The sequence below is a fragment of the Podarcis bocagei genome (assembly GCF_964188305.1).
Source record: "Podarcis bocagei genome assembly, chromosome: 7".
Classification (NCBI taxonomy): Eukaryota; Metazoa; Chordata; class Lepidosauria; order Squamata; family Lacertidae; genus Podarcis; species Podarcis bocagei.
In genome coordinates, this window is record NC_138132.1 from 4,576,109 (window position 1) to 4,601,862 (window position 25,754).

Here is a 25,754-nt window from a genome sequence, read left to right on the forward strand (position 1 = left end):
TATTCCTGCCTTGCAGGGGGTTGGACTAGATGACCCTCCAGCTGGGACCCTTCCAGCTACGTACTGTATACGATTCTATGAATGAGTTTGCAATATTATAAGGAGGGGCGCGGAGCGGGGTCGGGGCAGGACATGGGCAGCCTGAGGATACGGCGGGTGGTCGCTGGGCGACGCCTTCCGCCTCTCGCCTGGGAAATCCACGCGTCGGCGCTCGCGTAACGTCGGAACGCTCTTTGTACACGTGAACGGGGCGCCGCCGAGACCCCTCCCCGCGCCGCCGCTCGCCCTCCTGCACGTGCCTCCCCGCCCGGCCCCGGCCCCGCACATGTCTCCGCGTTCTGTCCCCGCCCCGTCACGTGCCCGCGCACCGGGCTCCTCGCCTCGCACGTGGCTGGCGGAGCCGCCCGGGCCACCCGGGCGCCTGGCAAGGGCCTAGCCCATTGGCTGGCGGGGCCGCCGTTCAGAGCCGAGGGGCGGGGCTACGGCCGCCGCCGCCGCTGCTGCCGCGACCTTTGTGTCGGGGAAGGAAGGAAGAGCGGGCAGGAGGGCGCAGGTAAAGACCCCCCCATCTCCGCCTCGGGTGCGTGGCTCCGGGGAGGGCGCGGGGGAAGGGGGCGCCTTGCAGGGGGGAGGAGGACCGCCCCCGCGCCTGGGCCACCATTGCACAGACCCCTCCCGGCAGCATCCTCAATGAGGGCTAGAACCGTCCCGTGTCATGGGCCTTAATTTGACAGGCCCCCCCCCAGCTCACCTCCAGCATCCTCAATGAAGGCTAGAAGCACCCCCATGTCACGGGCCATGATTTGACAGGCTCCCCCCCCAGCTCACCTCCAGCATTCTCAATGAGGGCTAGAAGCACCCCCATGTCACGGGCCATGATTTGACAGGCTCCCCCCCCCCCCGCTCACCTCCAGCATCCTCAATGAGGGCTAGAAGCACCTCCATGTCACGGGCCATAATTTGACAGGCTCCCCCCCCCCCCCGCTCACCTCCAGCATCCTCAATGAGGGCTAGAAGCACCTCCATGTCACGGGCCATAATTTGACAGGCTCCCCCCCCCCCCCGCTCACCTACAGCATCCTCAATGAGGGCTAGAAGCACCCCCATGTCACGGGCCGTAATTTGACAGGCTCCCCCCTAGCTCACCTCCAGCATCCTCAATGAGGGCTAGAAGCACCCCCATGTCACGGGCCATAATTTGACAGGCTCCCCCCTAGCTCACCTCCAGCATCCTCAATGAGGGCTAGAAGCACCCCCATGTCACGGGCCATAATTTGACAGGCTCCCCCCTAGCTCACCTCCAGCATCCTCAATGAGGGCTAGAAGCACCCCCATGTCACGGGCCATAATTTGACAGGCTCCCCCCTAGCTCACCTCCAGCATCCTCAATGAGGGCTAGAAGCACCCCCATGTCACGGGCCATAATTTGACAGGCTCCCCCCTAGCTCACCTCCAGCATCCTCAATGAGGGCTAGAAGCACCCCCATGTCACGGGCCATAATTTGACAGGCTCCCCCCTTCAGCATCCTCAATGAGGGCTAGAACCATCCCGTGTCATGGGCCATGATTAGATAGGCTAACCCAAATCATCATCCTCAATGGGGGCTAGAAGCACCGCAATGTCATGGGCCATAATTTGACAGGCTTCCCACTTCAGGATCCTCAATGAGGGCTAGAAGCACCCCCATGTCATGGGCCGTAATTTGACAGGCTCCCCACTTCAGCATCCTCAATGAGGGATAGAACCATCCCCATGTCATGGGCCGTAATTTGACAGGCTCCCCACTTCAGGATCCTCAATGAGGGCTAGAACCGTCCTTAAGTCATGGGCCATAATTTTGACAGGCTCCCTGCTTCAGGATCCTCAATGAGGGCTAGAAGCACCCCCATGTCATGGGCCATGATTTGACAGGCTCCCCCCTAGCTCACCTCCAGCATCCTCAATGAGGGCTAGAATTGTCCCCGTGTCATGGGCCATGATTAGATAGGCTCCCCCCATCATCATCCTCAATGGGGCTAGAAGCCCCCCCCCCAATGTCATGGGCCGTGATTTGACAGGCTCCCCACTTCAGCATCCTCAATGAGGGATAGAACCATCCCCATGTTGCGGGGCCTGATTTGACAGCTCACCTCCAGCATCCTCAGTGAGGGCTAGAAGCACCCTATGTCACGGAGTCTGATTAGACAGCCCCCCTCTCAAAGAGTGTTAGAAGCACCCCATATTACAGGGGCTGATTTAACAGGCTCCCCCTTCAAGCACCCCATGTTGTGGGCCCTCATTTGACAGCCTCTCTCCATCCTCAGTGGGGGCTAGAACCGCCCCAGGTTAAAGGCTGTGATCCCTCCTCAGTGAGGACTAGAGCTACAGGGTCTGGTTTGACAACCCACCTCCTCCGGCCCCATGGACTCCCTCCGAAGGTGGTGGGCCTTCCTTCCTTGCCTGCTTTTAAGCAGAGGTTGGGCTGCCATCTACCAGAGATTCTTCAGCCGCGATTCCTGCAAGGCCCGGGGGTTGGATGACCCTCAGTTCCCACCCTCTTGATTCTATGATTCGCCCTCCTCCATGAGGACTAGGGAGCCCCTTTCCTTTGAGTGCCCTGAGCTGCCCACCTGCTCCCAGGGTGGGGCAGAAAAGGGGGCTGCTGGCTTGGCACCGCTGATGGACAGACCGTTGCCAGGGTCAAATCCCCTCTTAGGTCTCTTGCCTCCCCCAATAATAACAGTTTTCCAAACGACCCCTTCAATTTCATCTTCTGACCGTCCCTCCTGGATTGAGATGCTGCTGGTGATGCCTGGATTTTGGACCATAAACAGCAACACCCTAGAGGTCCCGGGCCCTAAGGAAGTCAGATTAGCCACAACCAGAGCCAGGGCCTTCTCAGTGATGGCTCCGGCCTGGTGGAACGCTCTGTCTCCTGAGACCAGGGCCCTGCGGGATCAGACAGAGTTGTTCCACCTGGCCTTTGGCTTAGAATCAGTTTGATTCCCTTCCCCTCTTTCTTTGTCCTTTCTCCTCCTGTGAAGAGGCTGCATCCTAATGTTTTAATGTTGTATTTTAATCTTGTTTTTTAAATTGTGTTTTAATCAACATGTTTTTATTTTTGCTTGTAAGCCGCCCTGAGCCCGGTCTTGGCTGGGGAGGGCGGGGTATAAATAAAATTTATCATTATTATTATTATTATTATTATTATTATTATTATTATTACTACTACCCCAGATGCCCCCACTGCCGTTCAGCTAAATGCCCCCTTTGCCCGCCCTGTGCTCTGGGAGTGGTGGTGGTCCATGAGGGTTGTTTTTTTTTGGGGTGGGTGGGCTCTGTGGTTGTTCCTGGTTATAACCCTGGGAGAAGTGTCCGCTTTGTGGCTCAGGACTGGGGGAACCTCTTAAGGGAGGGGGCAGGTGAGGGCACCCATTGCGAGGACCCCTCGGTGGTGGTGGGCAGAAGCAGGAATCATGGATTTCAAAAAACCTCGTAAAGTTGTAGAGTTGGAAGGGACTCCAAGGGGTCATCTAGCCCAACCCGCTGCAATGTAGGCGTCTCAGCTAAATGTCTTATAGAAGCTGCTGTCCTTGTCTCAGGGTGGCTGTGCTCTCCTGCCAACCTGCCTGAAACCCAGGACCCTTCCAGGTCGGTAGAAAAGGATGGAGCTCTGGGGGAAGCTTGTTTCCTGCTGCTCCAGAGGGCAGGACCTGGACCGGTGAATTCAGATTGCAAGAAAGGAGATTCTGTCTAAACATCAAGAATAACTTTTTGAGGGTAAGAGTTGTTCAGCTGTGGAATGGACTCCCTTGCAACACGAGGGGATATTTGAAGATGGCTCTCCTTTCTTCTCTCAGTCTCTTCTCCAGGCTAAACATACCCAGCTCCTTCAACCGTTCCTCATCAGGCTTGGTTTCCAGACCCTTGATCATCTTGGTTACCCTCCTCTGCCCACATTCTACCTTGTCAACATCCTTCTTAAATTGTGGTGCCCAGAATTGAACACAGTATTCCAGGTGTGGTCTGACCAAGGCAGAATAGACTGGGACTATTACTTCCCTTACGCGGGTGGCGCTGTGGGTTAAACCACAGAGCCTAGGACTTGCCAGTCAGAAGGTTGGCGGTTCGAATCCCCGCAATGACGGGGTGAGCTCCCGCTGCTCGGTCCCTGCTCCTGCCAACCTAGCAGTTCGAAAGCACGTCAAAGTGCAAGTAGATAAATAGGTACTGCTCTGGTGGGAAGGTAAACTGCGTTTCCATGCGCTGCTCTGGTTCGTCAGAAGCGGCTTAGTCATGCTGGCCACATGACCCGGAAGCTGTACGCCGGCTCCCTCGGCCAGTAAAGCGAGATGAGCGCCGCAACCCCAGAGTTGGTCATGACTGGACCTAATGGTCAGGGGTCCCTTTACCTTTATTACTTCCTTTGATCTGGACACTAAACTTCGGTTGATGCAGCCTAGAATAGCATTAGCTTCTTTTGCTGCTGCATCACACGGTTGACTCATGTTCAGCTTGTGGTCCACCATGACCCCTAGATACTTTCCACATGTGCTGCTAATAAGCCAGGTGCCCCCCATCCTATACTTGTGCATCTGGCTGTTCTTGCCTAAGTGCAGAACCTCACTCTTGTCCCTGCTGAAACTAATTTTGTAAGTTTTGGGCCCAGTTCTCCAATCTGTGAAGGTCATTTTGAATTCTGATTCTGTCTTCTGTGGCATTAGCTACCCCCTACCAAGTTTGGTGTCACCTACATCCCCTCAGCTGCTTAACTGCCTCCCCCCATTTTATTCATGTTGGTACCCCTGTCCTTAAGCTTTTGGAAATGAGCCTTCTGAAAGTGCAGAGTGCGTGCCTGTCTACACTCATATTTCCTTTGCTTGTGTTTAATGAAACCCAAGAAAACACGACCACTTGCTTCAAAGGTTCCTGGTGCTTCCACCTTGTTGATCGGTTCCTCTATGTTGGTGAGGACCAGGTCCAAGATAGATGACCCCCTTGTTGCTGCTTCTACCTTCTGGGATATGAAATTGTCAGCAAGGCAATGGAGGAATTTGTTGGATCTTACATTCTTGGCAGAGTTTGCGTTCCAACATATATCAGGGTAGTCAAAGTCTCCTATGACAACAATATCTTTCATTTTCGAATGTTTGGCAACCTGTTCTAGTTAGGCATCGTCTATATCAGACCCCCACAGTAAGATCAGTGTTGATTCTTTCTCCTAGTTTTTACCCATATACTCTCAATCTGTTTTTCATGCTCCAGGTCATGGATTTCTTCACAAGTGTACACATTCTTTACATATAATGCTCCTCTTCCTCCCTTCCTTTTGATCTATTTCTTTTGATCACCTCAATTCCTACATTCCAGTCATTAGTCTTATCCTACCAGGTTTCAGTACTGTCTGTTAGGTCATATTTGCCAACCTGTTGTAAGTGATCAAATTTGTCTTGCTTGTTTCCCATACACTGTGCATTAGTATAGACACAGCTGAAATCACGAGTCCTTCCTCTGCACGCTGCTGCCTCTCTCCCCCTCAGTATGGAGTCACCTGCCAGCACTGCATGTCTCTTCCTTTTTCTGGGGAGCAGCAGGAACTGCAACCTTTGTTTGTTCTGGGGTTTGAAACTACTGTACTTGCTCTCTTCTGGCCGAAAACCGGTGTCTTGAGGTGAGGGCATGGAATCAGTTTTGTAGTTCCAGAGACACAGCAAGGCTCCAGACAGTTTTGCCTTTTTGGGTCACATTCCTCCAGGGTTGGGCGATCTTCCTCCCTAGGGGCACCCCACCTGCGTCTCTTTTCCAGGTCAGTCCATTCCTGTCTAGTGAGAATTTCGTCATTTTGCCCGGTGGCTCGAAGTGTGAATAGGTGGCACTGAAGTCGCTGTACCTTCTCTTCCAGGAAAGCAACCACCTTGCACTTGCTGCAGGTGCGGTTTTGCACGTTCTCAGGCAGGAAGACAAACATGGCACACAAGTTGCGCATGCCACAAGCAACCCGATTGTCCTACGTGCACCTTTAAGCCTTGGTTGCAAGAAATCAACAGGAGCCCTGTGAATATTGCTGAGCTTAGTATCATTGACAGTATGGGATCAGACCTGTTGTATTTTGTGTCCTAGGCCTGTTTTCCATGTGTTTATGTATGTTTGGGCCTGCACCAGCCTTTTGGACTACAACTCCCATCAGCCCCAGCCAGTGCGCCAGGATGGGAATTGTAGCTTCTGCCAAGGGGTGATGTGTACCCCTTGATTCCTTTACCTTTGAATCTGGGAATCTGGGTGTAATTCAGGGTGATGTCACACCCGTGCTGCCCAGTTCACACGCACAAGTCGACGCTTCTCTTTGCAGGCACCCTAGTTTTGGAGTGTGCACGGATCATGGCCAATCCCCGAGCACCCCCCCCCCATCGAAATAGAAGGATCCACACCCTTCCTTAGCATGTGGGGCTGGTGGAAGCTCTGAGCTTTTCTTCGCAAATGCATAGCCATTCATCAGACCGTGTCTTGTTTCCCCAGCTCTGCCTGTGGGCCAGTAGCCCAGGACTGCCTCTTCCAGCCGCTTCTGCTGTGTCTGATCTCGCACTCGTAACCAGGGTTGCGTCATGTGGGTCCTGTTTAGTGGAACCAGTTGAACCAGAAGACAGCTTTTGGGCAGGGGCGAGCCCCGGGCAAGCAGAAGGAGGTTGAAGAAAGTTCTGGGAACCAGACAGGCAGCTCTCACGTCGACTCCAGGACTATTTTAAATTTCCCTGCTTAGCTTGCTGCAAACAGGCAGTAACTCTGGTGTCCTCAAAGGGCCGTCAGAATGATTTCCATGCCAGATCGATCAAGGCCCCGATTAACACCACAACTAGCTTTATGCCGCTGTAAGTTGGCTCTTTCCCCCGATGGGTATGAGGCCCCCCCGCCCCAAATGCTCCAATCCTTTTCGGCGATGCAGGGGGTTGGACTAGATGACCGCTGGGGTCCCTTCCAACTCTACAATTCCATGAATTCCATGAACTCCTGGCTAGATTCTGAGTTGCCGCTTTGTGCGATCAGAATGGCCCTGCGTGGCTCTTCTTCCTTTCTTGTGGTGAGGTCCTTTTGGGTGCAAGGCCACAGGTGTTTGTCGTCGGGCGGAATAAGATGTTCGTCGCAAGAGGCTGTTGTCACCTGCTCCGTCACCAGCTCATCGCCGGGTTTGGCAGCCCTCCATCCCCAATGCCAGTTGCCATGTTTAGTTAAGACGTGGCACATTCAGGACAGATAAAAGAAAAGGAAGTCCTTGCACAGTGCATAGTTAATCTGTGGAACTCCCTCCCACAGGAGGCAGCCGTGGTCCCCAGCCTAGATGGCTTTAAAAGAGGATTGGACAAATTCATGGAGGAGGAGAGGGCTATCGGTGGCTACTACCCACAATGGCTTTGCTCTGTGCCTCACAGTCAGAGGCAGTGGTGCTTCTGAATTCCAGTTGCTGGAAACCACAGGAGGGGAGAGTTCCTCTAGTGGTCTGATCCTGCTTGCGGGTTTCCCTTTGGGGCATCTGTTTGGTGACTTGGCAAGTGCATGTGCGAAAGGCCTCTGTTGAGTGGAAAGCTCTCTGCTTGAGGTGCCACCATTCCTCTGCTTCAAGGAATCTATTAAGCTGGGGTATTTCATAGAATCATAGAATCCTAGAGTTGGAAGAGACCACAAGGGCCATTGAGTCCAACCCCCTGCCAGGCAGGAAACACCATCAGAGCACTCCTGACATATGGTTGTCAAGCCTCTGCTTAAAGACCTCCAAAGAAGGAGACTCCACCACACTCCTTGGCAGCAAATTCCACTGTCAAACAGCTCTTACTGTCAGGAAGTTCTTCCTAAGGTTTAGGTGGAATCTTCTTTCTTGTAGTTTGGATCCATTGCTCCGTGTCCGCTTCTCTGGAGCAGCAGAAAACAACCTTTCTCCTTCCTCTATGTGACATCCTTTTATACATTTGAACATGGCTATCATATCACCCCTTAACCTCCTCTTCTCCAGGCTAAACATGCCCAGCTCCCTTAGCCGTTCCTCATAAGGCATCGTTTCCAGGCCTTTGACCATTTTGGTTGCCCTCCTCTGGACACCTTCCAGTTTGTCAGTGTCCTTCTTGAACTGTGGTGCCCAGAACTGGACACAGTACTCCAGGTGAGGTCTGACCAGAGCAGAATACAGTGGCACTATTACTTCCCTTGATCTAGATGCTATACTCCTATTGATGCAGCCCAGAATTGCATTGGCTTTTTTAGCTGCCGCGTCACACTGTTGGCTCATGTCAAGTTTGTGGTCAACCAAGACTCCGAGACAATTTGATATTGGCTCCCTTGGCCAATAAAGTGAGATGAGCGCCGCAACCCCAGAGTCGGTCACGACTGGACCTAATGGTCAGGGGTCCCTTTACCTTTATTTGATATTTAATAATAATAATTATTTATAACCCGCCCTCCCCAGCCAGAGCCGGGCTCAGGGCGGCTAACACCTGTAAAATTACAGTAAAAACATAATAAGGGGAAAAAACCCAATTTGAAATACAGGTTAAAATGCAATTTAAAATGCGGCCTCATTTTAAAAGTCAAAACCATAAGGGGAGGGAAACTTAAGGGTCAGGCTGAGTCCAAACCAAAGGCCGGGCGGAACAGCTCTGTCTTGCAGGCCCTGCGGAAAGATGTCAAGTCCCGCAGGGCCCCGGTCTCTTGTGACAGAGCGTTCTACCAAGTCGGGGCCAGTACTGAAAAGGCCCTGGCCCTAATTGAGACCAATCTAACTACCTTGCGACCTGGGACCTCCAAAATGTTGTCATTTGTGGACCTTCAGGTCCTCCGCACCACATACCAGGAGAGGCCGTCCCGTAGGTACGTGGGTCCTAGGCCACAATTTGTGTCACCATCACCTTTTCCTTTAGCTTACTGATCTGCATGGATGACCCAGAAGTGTTGCTCTTTGCCGTCTCCTTGGATATTTTGAATTTGCTCTTCTTCTTTTTTGCAGTTCTTGTGAGATGTGGGTTCAAATCCTCCCTCTACCATGGTTTGGGTTTTGTGACCCCGGTCAGTGCTGCATCTGTCAGCCTCGGTTTCCTTTCTGCGAATTATAGAAATGCGTCGTGATGTTGCAGGAAGGAGCAAATTCCATACAGGTTAAAGGAAAATGCTTTGCAAATGGAAATTGCTGCATGAGGGATTCATTATAATGGGCTGGGCTAGACTTTGCTTGTTTTTTCTGCGCAGCATTTTCCCTCGCCCTGGATTTTGGGTTCCTGCTGAATCGCTGGCAGCAACTGAGTTCTTACTGTGCCTCTTTTGGTGCAGACTCACACCTGCTTAGGCTGGGGGTTGGGGTGGTAAATGGCCCAGAGCTGACCGAGCTTAACAGAAGCTCTTGCAGGACAAAATCCTCTTTCTTGCTCCAGGAATAGTCCGGGGCGGCAAAGGGCCGTTCCGTACGTGCTTCCTCGTCTTACAAGTTGAAAGGCCAGCCCAGAAAAGTTGTCCACGTTGTTGTGGGCTGGGAAAACACTGCGTTAAAAATGCGGCTCCAGCAATTCTGGGGGCACAACGACATTCACCCCCATCGTTCTGCCCGGACACTGAGGTCCAGCCTTCTGGCGGTTCCCTCGCTGTGAGAAGCCAAGTTACAGGGAACCAGGCAGAGGGCCTTCTTGGTGGTGGCACCCGCCCTGTGGAACGCCCTCCCATCAGATGTCAAAGAGAACAACTACCAGACTTTTAGAAGACATCTGAAGGCAGCCCAGTTCAGGGAAGTTTTTAATGTTCAATAGGTTTTGTATTTTAATATTGTGTTGGAAGCCACCCAGAGTGGCTGGGGAAACCCAGCCAGATGGGTGGGGTATAAACAACATATTATTATTATTATTATTATTATTATTATTATTATTATTATTGTACCTCAGGTTAAGTACTTAATTCCTTCCGGAGGTCTGTTCTTAACCTGAAACTGTTCTTAACCTGAAGCACCACTTTAGCTAATGGGGCCTCCTGCTGCCGCTGCGCCGCCAGAGCACAAATTCTGTTCTCATCCTGAAGCAAAGTTCTTAACTTGAAGCACTATTTCTGGGTTAGCGGAGTCTGTAACCTGAAGCATATGTAACCCAAGGTACCACTGTATTATTATTATTATTATTATTATTATTATTATTATTATTATTATTATCATCATCATCATCATCATCATCATCATCATCACTGTACAGTTTGGGGGCTGCAAGCATGGCCTGGGCTTGGCAACCTGTACCTCCAGATCACACCTTTCTGTCCCCAGAATCTGACGCGTGGCTTTGCATTTTGATTTTGCGAACCCTGGGGCTGCTTCCTGGTTTGAGGCATAGGCAGCGGCGTAGCGTGGGTTGTCAGCACCCGGGGCAAGGCAAGTAATTTGCGCCCCCTAACCCCTAACCTGCTGTGTCAGGTGATCTGAGGTGAGTTGCCGCTGGCGCTGCCGCCCAAACGACGCCGCTTGCCCGGAGGAGGAGGGGGGCAGAGAGGCGAGGAAAATGCAACATGGCCCAGCAGCTGCAGGAGCAGCGGTGGCGGCGGGACTGTGAGGAGGGGCTGCCTGGCGCGCCCTCCGCGGCCCTGACGCGCGGGGACCGTGGCGAGCGCTGAGAGCCGCTGCCAGCTCGTTGGTTCCGCGAGACATGGGGCTCTGCTACAGCCTGCGCCCGAGGCTCTTTGGCGACTCCGGAGGCGGCGAGTGCGCCCCCCCAGATGTTGCGCCCAGTGCGGCCGGCCCCCCCTACACCCCCCACGCTACACCACTGGGCATAGGAGCCAATTCCTAAGGGCTGAGGTCCCTTTGACCCCCCCTCAATAGAATATTTGAGCCCTCCCCCTTCCCCCAAGTTGATGGACATTGCCATTCAAACGGTGTGTGTCTTGTTAGCGATTTTGCAGGGTGGGGCTTATTTGCTCCCACCCCCAACATTTTATTCAAGTTGGCACTTCTGGTTTCAGGACAGGACAGGGAAAAGGAACGACCTCTTCAGGAGTGGGCACCAAGCTAGATGGAGGAGGCAGCAGTGATTCTGAATATCTCCTGACCTGTAGGCTCTTCTGCTCAGATCCTGGTTGCAGGTTTCCCACAGGCGTCTTGGTCGGGACGCTGGACTAGATGGGCCCCCCCTTGGCCTGATCCAGAAGGTTCTTCTTAGGATCCTGGTGGAACTGTGGATACGCACAGCTGGCCCAGGCTTTTCTCTGGGAATTCCAGCAGCAAGAGGGACTGGCCCCACCAAAGGCACCTCCTTCGCCTCATACCCCCCAATCCTGTTAAAGTACGGCTGGGAAAATCCAAGCGGCTTGGCTGCCTGTTCATATCCAGGCATCCTTTGCGTTTCAAATCCCGGAGGGTCTCGGAAAGTTTGCTGCTGAGACTAGGCGTTTCGAAAAGCTTCACTGATTTGAACAATAGAATCCTGGAACTGTAGAGTTGGAAAAGGACCCTGAGAGTAATCTAGTCCATGGGTAGGCAAACGTAAGACCCAATTGCCTTCTAAATCTGGCCCACAGATGGTCCGAATCAGCGTGTTTTTACTTGAGTAGAATGTGTCCTTTTATTTAAAATGCATCTCTGGGTTATTTGTGGGGCCTGCCTGGTGTTTTTACATGAGTAGAATGTGCGCTTTTATTTAAAATGCACCTCTGGTTTATTTTGTGGGGCCTGCCTGGTGTTTTTACATGTGTAGAATGTGTACTTTTATTTAAAATGCATCTCTGGGTTATTTGTGGGACGTAGGAATTCGTTCATTTTTTTCCTTCCAAAATATAGTCCCCCCCCTTGCAAGGTCTGAGGGACAGAGGACCGGCCCCCTGCTGAAAAAGTTTGCTGACCCCTGATCTAGCCCAACCCCCTGCAATGCAGGAATCACAACTAAGGGAAAGAAAGAAAGAAAGAAAGAAAGAAAGAAAGAGGAAGGAAGGAAGAAATGAAGGAAGGAAGGAAGAGGAAGGAAGGAAGGAAGGAAGGAAGGAGAAAGAAAGGAAGGAAAGAAGGAAGGAAGGGAGGGAGGGAGGAAGGAAGGAAGGAAGGAAGGAAGAGGAAGGAAAGAAAAAGGAAGGAAGGAAGGAAGGAAGGAAGAAAAAGGAAGCAAGGAAGGAAAGAAAGAGAAAGGAAGGAAGGAAGGAAGAAAGAAAGAAAGGAAGGAAGGAAGAGGAAGAGGAAGGAAGGAAGCTAGCTAGCTTGTTTGGCAATGTTTGTGTTTTTCAGAAACCCATGCTGGGTCTTCAGAACTATTTTATTTTTTGTGCGCCTGGAACAACACAAAACTGTTGGGACCGGAAGCGAAAGCCGGAAGATGCGTCTGCCTTCCCCGTCAGGAGGGAAGGGGGACTCTTCCTTTGTCTGCCCGTGTCTCATGCCTGATCCCGATTTAGTTCTGCCTGCCTCCTGCTCCCCTTGCCTGGGTGGGAGGGAGGTGTGGCAAGGGTGCGTGGGGAGAAGATGATGAATGGAGCGCTCTCTCTCTCTCCCTTCCTCCAGCTGCGCCTCGTTTGTGTGTGTGTGTGTGTGTGTGTGTGTGTGTGTGCTGCTCCATGTGACGCCGCACTTCTAAGCCGTGTCCATATTTAGACAGCGGAGTCTCTGCCTCCCACCCCCCCATGTGCAAGCACGCATGAGAGGGGGGGCGCCTCTCTCCCCTCCCCTCTCCCACAACTTTCCCATGGCCGATCGGACGGCCCTGCCCCTAGACACCTCCCCGCATGTCCAGTTATGGCGGAAAGGTTATTTTCTCCCCAGCTTGGCTGGAGAGGGGAGCTGAGCCCTCACCACAGATGATGGAGAGACGAAGCCTTTGAGGTTTTGGACGGCAAAGTTTCTCCCAGTGCTGAGCAGGTACGTGGGGCTCCGTGGAGCGAAGGAGGGGAGGCTGGCGGCTTGTGGGGTTGCGATATATCGATGGTGGACCTTTGGGTATGGCTGGCGTCGTGGGCATGCCTCGTTCCGTCTTCAACATCTCATTCTCACTGCGGCTTTTGGGAATTTGTGGGTTGTGGGGGGGCACCCAGACCCGCGCATCTTCCCGGCTGACCCCCAGATCTCCTCTACGTCGCCCGTTAATTTTTTATTTTATTCCTTGCATTTATATGCCAGCTTTTATTACCTCCTAGGAGCCCGGGGGGGGGCACCCATGCCTCTCCCCCACATCATTTAAACCCCACAACAGCCCTGTGAAGTAGGCTAGGCCCACAAGGTCACACCCAGTGAGCTTTATGGCAGAGTAGTGGGATTCAAACCCTGCTTTCCCAAGTCTTATTCTGGCGCTCTAACCATTACACTACACCACCTTTCCCGATTTTTTCCTCCTAGAAGCTTGGAGGTGTACGGAAGCTCCTGGTATGGCGTTCTTACGGCCATTTCTTTTGCCAGGCGGACAATGGGGTGGTTCTGGGCCAAGTTTCTGTGCACCTGCCTAATACATCATCCCCACAATTTAGGTGCGACCTCGTTCTTGGCGCCCCGGAATTGTGGCAGAGTTCCCAGAACGCCACAGGGGCCGAGAGTATGGGAGCACACCCTTGGCTTGCGGGCAGCGGGTGAATTTTGCTTTTTAAGGTGGTGGTGGGGGGTGCAAGGCAGAAGAGGCGGAACCCGTCTGGGAGGTCTGCCCTGGTGGTTTTGGACCAGGGTTTCTTCCTGTCCTCCAGGGAACAACCTGAGTGCGCACACCTGCTTACACCAGCCGCCGCTTTCCTGCATTGCAAAGGGGTTGGACTAGATGACTCTTGGGGGTCCCTTCCATAGCTGTCAACTTTCCCCTTTTTTAAAGGGGAATTCCCTTATTCCCAATAGGATTCCTCGCAAGAAAAGGGAAAAGTTATGGTCCCTTCCCAGCTCTGCAGTTCTGCGACACGCCTCCACCCTGTCCGGATCCATAAAATTATAACCGTGGCACTGGGGCAGGGGTGGGGCAGAGGCTGAGCCCCACAGAGTGCAGCCTCCCTCCCTTCCCCCAAGGAAGGCGGCGGTGGGGGCGGGGCGGGGACAGGGACGCATGCCTATACGCGAGGTGCGTGTGGGTCTCCGTGTACTGGGAACACACTGTACACCATTGCGTAATCTTTGGCTCTGTTCGGGGAAACGTAGTAATTGAGCCCGCCTCTCTCCTGCCGCCTCCCCCCAGTCTGGGCAGGGTGTAAACAAAAGCACATGGCTGGCCAGCTGACTGTGGCTGGCGAGGAACCCTTGGCTGCTGCATGTGGCATGAGGAAGCATGTGGACTGGAGGGAGGAGGAGGGAGGGAGGAGCACGCTCCCCACTCGATAAAAAGTCCAATATCGTGGTTGAATTCTGCAGGAAAGAGGGGGGGGGGTGGAATAAGTGCCTGAGGACATAGTTGTTTGTTGAATAATAATGATAATGATAATAATTAATAATAATTAATAATAATTAATAATAATAATAATAATAATAATAATAATAATAATAATAATAATTTATTATTTATACCCAGCCACATGGGTAGCTGCTCTGGGCGGCTTCCAACAAAAGATTAAAAAATATGTTAAAACATCAGTCATTCAAAACTTCCCTGAACAGGGCTGCCTCCATCTATAAAGACGTAAGGGCAGCCTTGCTCAAAGATTTAATTCTCCCAGCTGACAGGGAACTTGATTATTCACTTTTCTCCATTTTATTTATTTATGTATTTATTTATACCTACCTACCTACACAGGGACTCAAGGCAGCTTACAAATAAAATAAGAGGAGCTAAAAACATAGAGATAGAATAAAAACCATTTTTTTAAAAAATAACATCAATTCAATTAAAACTGTGTTTAATATATAAATAATATGCACATATAATATATATGGAAGTGGCATTGCAAGGGGTTGGACTAGATGGCCCCTCGGAACCCTTTCCACTTCTACAATTCTTTGATTCTATGAAAATATAATTGCAAGAAATAATAATAATAATAATAATAATAATAATAATAATAATAATAATAATAATAATTTTAATATTTATATTCTGCCCCTCTGACTGGGTTGCCCCAGCCACTCTGGGCAGCTCCCAACAAAATATTAAAAACACGCTGAAACTCTTTAAAAACTTTCCTGAACAGGGCTTCCTTCAGGTGTCTTCTAAAAGCCACCTGAAAAACAGCACAGCGCCAGCCCTTTCACTCAAACCAGTCCACCCCCAAAGGCCTCTTGGAATAAAAGAGTTTTCACCTGCCGGCGGAAGGAAAAGGAGGAGGGAGCCGGTCTGACTTCTCTTGGAGCAGCCACCACTGAGAAGGCCATATCCGACGCTGAGGTTCAGCGCCGAGGGCCTTCTGGCGGTTCCCTCATTGCGAGAAGCAAAGCTACAGGGAACCAGGCAGAGGGCCTTCTCGGTAGTGGCGCCTTCCCTGTGGAACACCCTCCCCACCAGATGTCAAAGTGATAAATAACTTACCTGACATTTAGAAGACATCTTAAGGCAGCCCTGTTCAGGGAAGTTTTTAATCTGTGATATTTTACTGTATTTTTGGTTTCTATGGAAGCCGCCCAGAGTGGCTGGGGAAACCCAGCCAGATGGGCGGGGTACAAATAATAAATTATTATTATTATTATTATTATTATTATTATTATTATTATTATTATTATTGTCCTGCATCCCCACCAAGGGGACCTGAGAAGGTGCGGGGGCTGAGAGAAGGGCCTCCAGCAAAGATCCCCAAACCCGGGCAAGGTTCCTATGTGGGAATAGGGTCTTTCAGGCAGCTTTGACCTAAGCGGTGTAGGACTTTGTAGGTCATAAGGAGCTCGAAAAGTTAAATCCTTCAGGAGAGCAATTTTTTATTTGAGATAATGCATAGTTATTTTAACTGTGCAATGCTTTCTTTTGGTGGTGGTGGTTGTATCTTTGGCCGCACGGATTAATTAATTAATTAGTAACAAAGTATTGGTGCAACACTGCAGGCAGGTGGGCTGGATGGATGTAGGCAAATTTAACGCAGGTGCAGTGGCGTAGCGTGGGTTGTCAGCACCCGGGGCAAGGCAAGTAATTTGAGCCCCCTAAGCCGTGGATTTGCGCCCCCTAACCCTAACCCCCAGATGTTGCGCCCGGGTGTCACTTAGAAGCAGTTTTGACGTGCGCTGGGGAAAGTTGTCCAACTGGCTACCAGTGCCAGGATTGCATGCAACTTGAGTCCAGCGTGAACCCTGTGATTCCTGCGTGGCGGGGGGTTGGACTAGATGACCGTTGGGGTCCCCTTGCACTCCCCTCCCGCAGTTCTGTGATTCTGTGAATCGCCATCTGTGGTGGGGAAGTGTCTTCTTCCCCTTCTTCTGAGTCCTCTCTGAGATTTTCTTTATTTGTTGATTGTGTTTCTACCCGACCTTTCCCCACAAGGAGCTCAAGGTGGTAAAACATGGGTTTCCGCCCCACAACAACCCTGGGAGGTAGGTTAGACTGGGAGGCAGGGACAGGGCGACCACGGCCGCCCAGTGACTTGGCTTAATTTATTTATTCTTCGTTTTCTAAAGCTTATACACGGATTGACATTTTTAAAAGCAAAACAAAAAAAACATCAAGCCAGTTTAAAAAAAGGTAAAACGGTAAAAGCAAGGAAAGCAAACAACCACACATTTATGCGTACAAAAGACAAAATGCTGAAACAAATTATTCATGGCCGAGTCGGATTTGAATCCTTGTCTCTACCAGGTCAAGAGTCCAGCGCTCTGACCACTATGCGGCACTGGCTCTCTTAGGTGTGCAAGGAAAACTTGTGAGCAAGATGCCTTGCGCATTCACCTGCACAAATCCCCTTCTTACAGGTGCGGAACGTTTGCATGTGTTTGTGGCCGTGTGTTTGCGTCCTCTGAAACAAAGTTCCCTATTGTGTTAGGAGCCGTATTGCATGTGACAACCCTTTAGATATATGATAGCCACCTTCGGATCCCTGTAGGGGAGGAGACGGAGAGAAGATAGGCATCTGAAGGGCTGTCACATGGAATTTGGATTACGCTTGTTTCCTGCTGCTCGGGAGGGCGGGACCTGAACCGAGGGATTAAAATGTCCAGAAAGGAGATTCTGATGGAACATTAGTAAAAACTGTAAGAGCCGTTCAAGAGTGGGACAGACTACCTTGGAAGCGTGGAGGTTTTTAAGCAGATGTTGGAGGGCTGTCTGCCGTGGATGCTTTAGCTGTGATTTTAGCATTGCAGGGGGCTGGACTAGATGCCCCTCAGAGGTCCCTTCCAGCTGTAGAACTCCACATGTCTATAACACAAAGCAGGGACGCGGGTGGCGCTGTGGGTTAAACCACAGAGCCTAGGGCTTGCCGATCAGAAGGTCGGCGGTTTGAATCCCCGTGACGTAGTGAGCTCCCATTGTTCAGTCCCTGCTCCTGCCAACCTAGCAGTGCGAAAGCACGTCAAAGTGCAAGTAGATAAATAGGTACCGCTCCGGTGGGAAGGTAAACGGCGTTTCCGTGCGCTGCTCTGGCTCGCCAGAAGCGGCTTAGTCCTGCTGGCCACATGACCCGGAAGCTGTACACCGGCTCCCTTGGCCAGTAAAGCGAGATGAGCGCGGCAACCAAAGAGTCGGCCATGACTGGACCTAATGGTCAGGGGTCCCTTTACCTTTATAACACGAAGACAATTGTGACTTCAAGGAAGAATGGGAACTTTTTACAAATTACTTAAAATGACAACAAAATGATCTGGACTCCTTGGCAGGTTTTGAATAAACACCCACAAATATATTAGTTGAACGCATGATAGATAAGGCAAGGATATGTACAATTTTATAGCAAGCAGAGAACAATACTGTATGTGCCAAGAAACCAGAGAGGGGAGCTGAGGAAAGTCCGGGGTGGGGGGGGGGAGAGGGAGGGATGGGGGGGAAGGGGGGAAATAATGCAATTGATAATTTGGACTGATAATTTGTTAGGTTGAAATTGTTTAATGGAAATATTTTAAAAAGAAAAAGAAAATTTAAAATGTGCCCATGACCACCACCCCCCCCCCAAGGCCCAGAGGAACCCTTCATTTCACATTGCTAGCCAGGAACATCCTCCTGCGTCGATTGAAACTGTGGCACTCCCTTTTGAGCCCGGATCCTGCTTGCAGGTTTCCCAATAGGGGCATCCGGTCAGCCACTGCAAGAGCAGGACGCTGGATTAGGTGGGCCGCTGGCCTGATCATCAGCCGGGCTCTTATGGAGCTTTCAGGTCCAGAGGCAGTCTACCTGGACTTGCCACTTCTTGAGGTTGTTTGGCCACTGCGAGACCAGGACGCTGGGCAGGATGGGCCCTGACCCAGCCGCCAGGCTCTTCCCCACGTTCTCAGCTGCGTGCTCCCTACGCAAGCAAGACGCTTGTTTCCTCTTTCCTTCCGGGCGAGGCTGTGTGGCCAAGCCCCAGAAAGCATTCGCCCAGCTAGGTGTGAAGCTCTGGAGCAGCAGCAGCAGCCTCCTTGTTATGTAATAGCTAGCCCTCCCTGTTTCAGTGCAGGAGGAGCAGGGCAGAGCAGCTGCTTCTAATCTGCAGCCTGCTCCCGCTTTTGGTTTTCTGCCGCCTGGCGTGTCCTCGAGCACACGGCAAGGCAAAAGGCGGAGGAGGAGGAGGAGGAGGCAGACACATTGCGGGCCGTGTGCCCCTGGCGCTGGCAAGGTGGAACTTTGCACAGACGCACATTCTCATGCATAGAGTGCTCCTGCCAAAACCAGGTTGCCGTGCTCATCCTGGAGAGCAGGCAAAGGGAGTCGAGGCGGCAGCTAAATGCCTCATGGGCCTCCTCAAGAGTCACCGTGTTGTGCAGTTGGAAGGGACCACACTCCTCGAACCTGCAAGTCAGGAATATTTTGCCCAACCCACAGCCCTGAGAATGCGGCAGCTAGACTGGTGACTGGGAGCGGCCGCCAAGACCACATAACACCCATCTTGAAATACCTACATTGGCTCCCAGGACGTTTCCGAGCACAATTCAAAGTGTTGGTGCTGACCTTGAAAGCCCTAAACGGCTTTGGTCCAGTATACCTGAAGGAGCGTCTCCACCCCCATCGTTCAGCCCGGACACTGAAGTCCAGCGCCAAGGGCCTTCTGGCGGTTCCCTCACTGCGAGAAGCCAAGTTACAGGGAACCAGGCAGAGGGCCTTCTCAGTAGTGGCACCAGACCTGTGGAACGCCCTCCCACCGGATGTCAAAGAGAACAACAACTACCAGACTTTTAGAAGACATCTGAAGGCAGCCCTGTTTAGGGAAGCTTTTAACGTTTGATGCATTACTGTATTTTAATATTGTGTTGAAAGCTGCCCAGAGTGGCTGGGGAAGCCCAGCCAGATGGGCGGGGTATAAATAATAAATTATTATTATAATAATTTATAATAATTTAATTATAAATTAATTTTATAATGAATGATTTTAGAGTGTTGTTTGTGCTGTACTTTTGTACTGTTTTATTGTTGTTAGCCGCCCTGAGCCCGGCTTCGGCTGGGGAGGGCGGGATATAAATAAAAATTATTATTATTATTATTATTATTATTATTATTATTATTAGGAGTCTCATGCTCTACCAATTAAACGAGCCATGATTATTTACTTGCCATTTGCATGGTTCTCCTCCCCATTTCCCTTTAAACCACCACAAAAGCGACAACCCTGCGAGGTATGTCAGGCCGAGAGCAAGTGACAATCTCGGTGAGTGTATGGCCGAGTTGGGGATCTGAACCCTGGTCTCTGCTCCCGCCATTCTAGCCACTATGCCACGCTGCTTCCATTTAGCCCTGGAGGTCACCGGGCACCACCTCCCTGCCCCTTAGGCCAGCCCACCTCTGTGGGCCAGCAGGACTGTTGTGAGCATAAAGACTGTGGTGTTTACAGGATGGAGAACAAAGTTCAATGCATTGAGCTCCTTGGAGGAAAGAATAATGAGTAAATGCTAAGCCTGTTTGTCCAGTGTAGTCCTGATGCTTATCTGAATTCTCCCCCCTCCCAGTTTCAGCCTGTTCTGGCCTGTCTGCAGGTAAGGGGAACAATGAACTCCCCCCCCCTCGCCTCCTGCCACACTTTCTTGGCAGCAGCAGAAGCCGCTATCGATTTCTCTCTCTGACCTCTTTTCTCCCAAAATAGCAGAGAAGGAAGTGAAGAAGCCTGTTTTGTGGAAGGCCTTTCCGTGACAGCTTGCTCCTCCGTACAAAATGAAACCTGTCAGTAGGGGGGAAATCATGGGGAGCCAAAGGCATCCAGCACGGTCACTTCCCCTTCGTGCAAATCTTCTGCGTGCAAAGGGGTTGGGCTGGATGACCCCTGGGTTCCCTCCTGACAACACCGTTCTGTGATTCGAGGAGTGTTCGGTCCTGGAAGCACATGCATGCTCCCAGCTTTTAAGTGCCAAGCACTGCATTGACCTCCACCTCCTCGCAAAGTTAAACTATGGAACTCCCTGCCACAGGAGGCAGCCGTGGCCACCAGTCTAGATGACTTTAAGAGAGGATTGGACAAATTCATGGAGAAGGAGAGGGCTGTCGATGGCTACTAGCTAGGGTGGCTCTGCTCTGAAAACCAGTTGCAGAAAACCACAGGGGAGGGGAGAGTTACTTTTGTACTCAGATCCTGCCTGCTGGCATCCCATAATGGGCATCTGATTGGCCACTGTGAGAACAGGAGGCTGGACTAGATGAGCCCCCTTTGGCCTGATCCAGCACCAGAGCTCTTCTTAAGTTTCCCAACCTACAGTGGTACCTCCGGATGCGAATGGGATCCATTCCGGAGCCCCGTTCACATCCCGAGTAGAGTTTAACCCGTGACTGCGTGTGCGCGAGTCGCGATCCGCCACTGCTGCGCATGCGCGTAACGTCATTTAGAGCGCCTGCGCATACACAAGCGGCGAAACCCGGAAGTAACGCGCTCCGTTACTTCCGGGTCGCCGCGGAGCGTAACCTGAAAATGCTCAACCTGAAGCACATTTATCCCGAGGTATGACTGTAGTTTCTTCTGCTTTAATGAATAAGGGCTGGTGGTTTCCCCAAGGTTAGTGAATCTGCAGATCCCTAAAGCATGGGTAGGCAAACTAAGGCCTGGGGCCTGGATCCGGCCCGGTCGCCTTCTTAATCCGGCCCACGGACGGTCTGGGAATCAGTGTGTTTTTACATGAGCAGAATGTGTCCTTTTATTTAAAACGCATCTCTGAGTTATTTGTGGGGCCTGCCTGGTGTTTTTACATGAGTAGAGTGTGTGCTTTTATTTATAATGCATCTCTGGGTTATTGGTGGGGCATAGGAATTCGTTCATTCCCCCTCCCCCCAAAAATATACTCCGGCCCCCCGCAAGGTCTGAGGGACAGTGGACCGGCCCCCGGCTGAAAAGGTTTGCTGGCCCCTGCCTTAAAGACTCCCTCGAGAGGTTGTGGCCTCTACTTCCTTGGAGGTTTCTAAGCAGAGGTCAGGTGGTCATCTGTCAGGGATTCATGGCAGGGCTTGGACTGGATGACCCTCGGGGTCCCTTCCAACTCGACAGTTCTACGATGCTAAGTTCTCTTGTTCCACTAACACCCTGCTTTTGTCTCTCTGCCCCTCAGGAACCCAGGAGACTCTCAGCCATGCCTTCGGACAAGACCTCGCCGCTTGTGCACCCTTCTAAGCCTGGGAAGGAGAAGACCGCCCTGCCTGGGTCCCTGAAGGCAGCCTCTGAGGGCCACACGGAGCAGTCCAAACCCACAATGACAAGAGGCTCTGGCAGGAGGCCTCGCCCCCCTGCGAGCGAAGGGGAGAAGGACTCTGGATTTTCAGGTACAGACCCCCCCCAGTGGCTGCCCCCTTGCTGTCAGGCTGAGAGCCGGACCGTAGGGCTGCAGTTTGAGCAGAAAATGAGGCCCCTTTCCCCACTTGCTGCTTTAGCTCTGGGATTCGAGAGGCCTCCTTGTCTAGCTCCTTGCAGCCCGGAGGCAGAGAGACTGGCTACCCAAGCATGGCAGCATCTTCCTTGGCCGGCATTTTTTATTTATTTTATTTATAATTTTTTTACACCTCTTGAGAGTGAAAGTACAGGGTCATAAAGACTGCAGCGAGAATAATTGGGTGCACTCTTCCCACCTTAGAGCAAATCTATGCTGTCAGGTGTCATAAGAAAGCTGCAGAGATAGCGCAGGATAGTGTGCACCCTGGAAATGATCTCTTTCAGCTTCTGCCTTCTGGAAGAAGGCATAGGGTTATAAAGACCAGGACTAGCCGCCTGAGAAACAGTTTCTACGCATATGCAATTCTGGTTCTAAAGGCAGCATAAGGAGTCGCTATAGTATATTGTATTTTAAAATGGTTTTTAGGGGGTTTTGAATGTTTTATGTAGATTTCCAATTTCATTGTTCTGTATGGGACAATGAGAATAAAGATACTGTATATCGTACAAACAAACTTTAAAGCGGTTTACAAGAAAAGATAAAGCAGTACACTTGTCACCAAGAAAAGGAAACGGCAACAACAATTTAAAACTTTTCAAAAAGTTAAAATAACGGTAAAAACAGATTGGAACTCTCATCTGGGTAGGCTTGCCCAAGTGAGAAGGTTTTTAGCAGGTGCCGAAAAGTGCACTGTGAAGGCGCCTGCCTGATTTCATGAGGCAGGGAGTTCCAAAGCTGCATTTGTATGTGGCTCCCACCAGCACGTCTCAGCCTGAGCACGTGCGGAAAGGGGGCGGCCAGAGACAGGCCCCGGAATGAATGTCATCCTGGAAAGACGGTTTGGTTGCTCAATGGCCTGCTTCTAAGGAGAGGAAGCTGGAGAATTTGAGAGGGGATTGTTAGTTCATGTTAATATCAGCTGATATTTACTTGAGAAGGGAGCAAAGGATTTCCTTGTCATCCTGCAACACCGACCTGAGAAAGTGCCGCTGTCGAGAAAAAGAGAGAGCAAGCAACTTCAGAGATTGATTTGCTGCAATCATGGGTCTCCTGTGTTGCACCCTTTCCAAAGCTTTTGTTGTCTGACCAACGTTTTGCATAAACCACACAAGTGCAGCTACAACTGGTTGAAGGTGTTTTGTTTTTTTTTAAATTCACATCTTGTGGGTCAACTAGGTTGTTGAGCAAGTTCACCCTGCAAATCACAGGTTTCCTTTCGCAGCTTGGTGCTTTGCTAAGAAGAGCGGTTCTTTCCAGTCTCGGAGGTTGGTGTAGTGATATTCGTAGGGATAACCTCTGCTCAAAAGAGAGTTTCATACTTAAGACGCTCCTAGATTGGCAGTCTCCTTAAGTTAGAGCAATCCCACCTGGGTAAATGGCGATGAGAATGTCAAAGTCTTAGATTTGGCATTCCGGTCTGTCCGCTCCCTTTATAATGTAGCACTGGATTTTATTTTATTTCTTACATTTACACCGCATCTTCCCCATCAAGGAGCCCAAGGTGTGCATGTGGCTTCCCATTCAGTCCCCACAACAACAACCCTGCGAGGTGGTTTAGGCTAAGAGGCAGTGACTGCCCAAGGCTTCATGGCTGAGTGGGGATTCGAACCCTGGTCTCTCAGGTCCTAGTCCAGCGCTCTTAACCACTGCACCACACTGGTTCTCAGAGATGTTTCTGCCTGGTTTAGATCGGAGGAGAGGCTCCCGTCTCTGGAAAAGCTGTCCTCTGTTCTCCCTCCTTGGGGGTTAACGCAGGTGCTTCATCAGGCAGGGGTCAGGGGCTCCTGGGTGAGGGAATGAGGAAGGGCTGCTGGCTGCTGCTGAGGGTTTACTGATTGCCCTGCTTTTCCCTTCCTGACTGCCTTAACCCCTCCTCTCCCCCATCCCTCTTTGGCAGACGAGAGCTCGGAGCACCTGAGCGGCGTGGAGCAGACGGACGCAGAGGACCAGCCGGCCTACCCATTGCGCCAGGGGGGCGCGTTGCAGCGGGCGGCGCAGAAAGGGCACGGGGGGCTTGCGGACGGCGCCTTCCCTGGCCTTACCCCCGTTTACATCGTCAAAAACATTATCCTCAAACAGGTAGCCCCTTTTTGCTCCCACTCCTCACCGTGGTCCGCTTTGCAAAGTACAGGAGGGAAGGTCCCTGCCCCGAGGGGTGTGCAAGTCACGGGAGCCCCCAGTGGATTATGGGGAGGGACGGAGTTTCATCCACCCGGTGGCCTTTTTTCCTGACTTTTCGTTCTTTGCTCTTCCTCCTCGCAGCCCCACGCAGCGTCTCCCGCCACCCAGCTCTTAGCCTGGAACGGCCAGCACCCTCTCAGCAGCACCCAGTGCTCTCGCACCCATGTTCTCTTGATCCAGCCACCGTCGGGACCCTTGAAGCCGCTGCTTCCCGGCCAGAAGTCTCCCACCAAGGATGCTGCCTACCTCCCCATCCTCAGCACCTACCCCAAAATCGCTCCTCACCCGGGCTGTGACCCGCAGGCCAAGGTCCTGGGAGGGTCCAGCCCGGCAGGAGGAGCCAGTAAGAACAAACGCTTCTGCCTGGAGGAGGCCTGGGTGTCGTCTTCTGAAGCCGCCGCCCCGAAAGGCAGCAGGGAGAAGCAGCGCAGGGAAGCGCCCGCCGCTTCCTCCGGCCAGCTCCTCGGCCCAGAGGTGCTTTCCCAGAACACGGTGTCCTCCTCCACGGGACTGGACTCGGCTGAGGGCAGGATGATCTCCCGAGCCTCCAAAAAGCTGGGCTGCAGCAGCTCGGGCAAGCAGCGCCGCTTCCACAACACGGTGGAGGTCCTGCGGAAGTCAGGCCTGCTGGGCATCACGTTGAGGACCAAGGAGCTGATCCGGCAGAACAACAGCACCCAGTGGGAGCTGGCCGAGCTGCGAGAGCACGCCCAGCTCCTGTGCGAGGCCGTCCAGAGCAATGACCTCCGCGCCTGGGCCCGCCTCCAGGAGGCCATGGACCGCTCTGCCAGCTACTGGGCCAAAAAGGGGGCCAGGTCCTCTTACGCACACGCGTGGCAGCAGAGGCCGGCGGCCGAGCCCACAGGCCCCACCACGGAGACCGCTGGGGAGCCGCTGCCCAGCTCGCCCATGAGCCTGTCGCCCACGCCGGACACTTCAGAGCACGTGGCGCTGCCTTAGCTCCTCTGCCATCATGCCCTGGGCTTAAAGGGTGCTGCTCCGGAAGAAAACCTCTTCGCAAGAATTTGTGTCTTGGCCACCCATCCCTCAGCATTCCCAGCCTCTTGCCGCTGGTGAGGCTGAAGAGGCCAGTGTGGAAGGCCGGATTCGGCCCCTCCTGACTGGACTGCTGACCTTTCAGTGGGTTTGTTGGCTGTTGAAGCCTGCTGTGCGCTTGCGGAGGGTTCCTGAGATAATCTTTGGGCTCCGATAAAATAATCTCAGCATGGGGAATTGGGTTGGGCCGGGCTCTGCTGGCCCAGTTTAGGATTGAAATAGCAGAGGAATTGTGTTCCTAGAGGCCGACAGGGCGAGGCCTTGGGCAGCCGGCACAGAAAGGTGCAGCTGCTTTTGTATTGATTCATCCCATTTGCTCTCAGCTGGGATTTCGGAACAGCAAATGTTTTAATATTGGAAACAGCCAGCCCTGAGAGGAAGATGGAGAGAGCAGTGTGGCCAAGGCCTATCTAAGGAAGTGTTGTATTTTAACTCATGCCTCCCTGGTAAGGAGCGCCCTCTCCTGCCCACTAAGTTGCTCCTTTGCTACAAAAGGAGTCTGTTTCCGTCTTGACAGAATAGCCTCCGCTCACCCATTTTCTGGTTTTGGGGGAAGCGATTCAATGATGCTCAGACTGAAGGGTCTAGCGAGCGACATTCTGCCCCGTTAGGAGTCCTGCCTCACTAAAAGCTTGTTTTGCTCCGCTGCCGACAGAAGATGGTCCAATAATAATAAAGAAATGATGATGGTGA

At 51.9% G+C, this 25,754-nt stretch overlaps 1 protein-coding gene across 5 annotated transcripts; it reads left to right on the forward strand.

Annotated features, from left to right (window-relative positions):
• The first annotated feature begins 456 nt into the window (after positions 1 to 456).
• Positions 457 to 25,754, forward strand: CIPC (CLOCK interacting pacemaker). Of its 5 annotated transcripts, XM_081200478.1 has the most exons (5): positions 457 to 553; positions 3,583 to 3,760; positions 21,507 to 21,717; positions 23,722 to 23,903; positions 24,087 to 25,754. In XM_081200478.1, the coding sequence occupies exons 3-5, from the start codon at positions 21,528 to 21,530 to the stop codon at positions 24,963 to 24,965; spliced, it is 1,251 nt and encodes a 416-aa protein (XP_081056604.1). In that variant the 5' UTR covers positions 457 to 553; positions 3,583 to 3,760; positions 21,507 to 21,527; the 3' UTR covers positions 24,966 to 25,754. The 5 variants fall into 5 exon arrangements, with proteins under 5 accessions (XP_081056604.1, XP_081056607.1, XP_081056606.1 ...); XM_081200481.1 differs by lacking the exons at positions 457 to 553; positions 3,583 to 3,760 and adding an exon at positions 12,181 to 12,830; XM_081200480.1 differs by lacking the exons at positions 457 to 553; positions 3,583 to 3,760 and adding an exon at positions 12,181 to 12,819.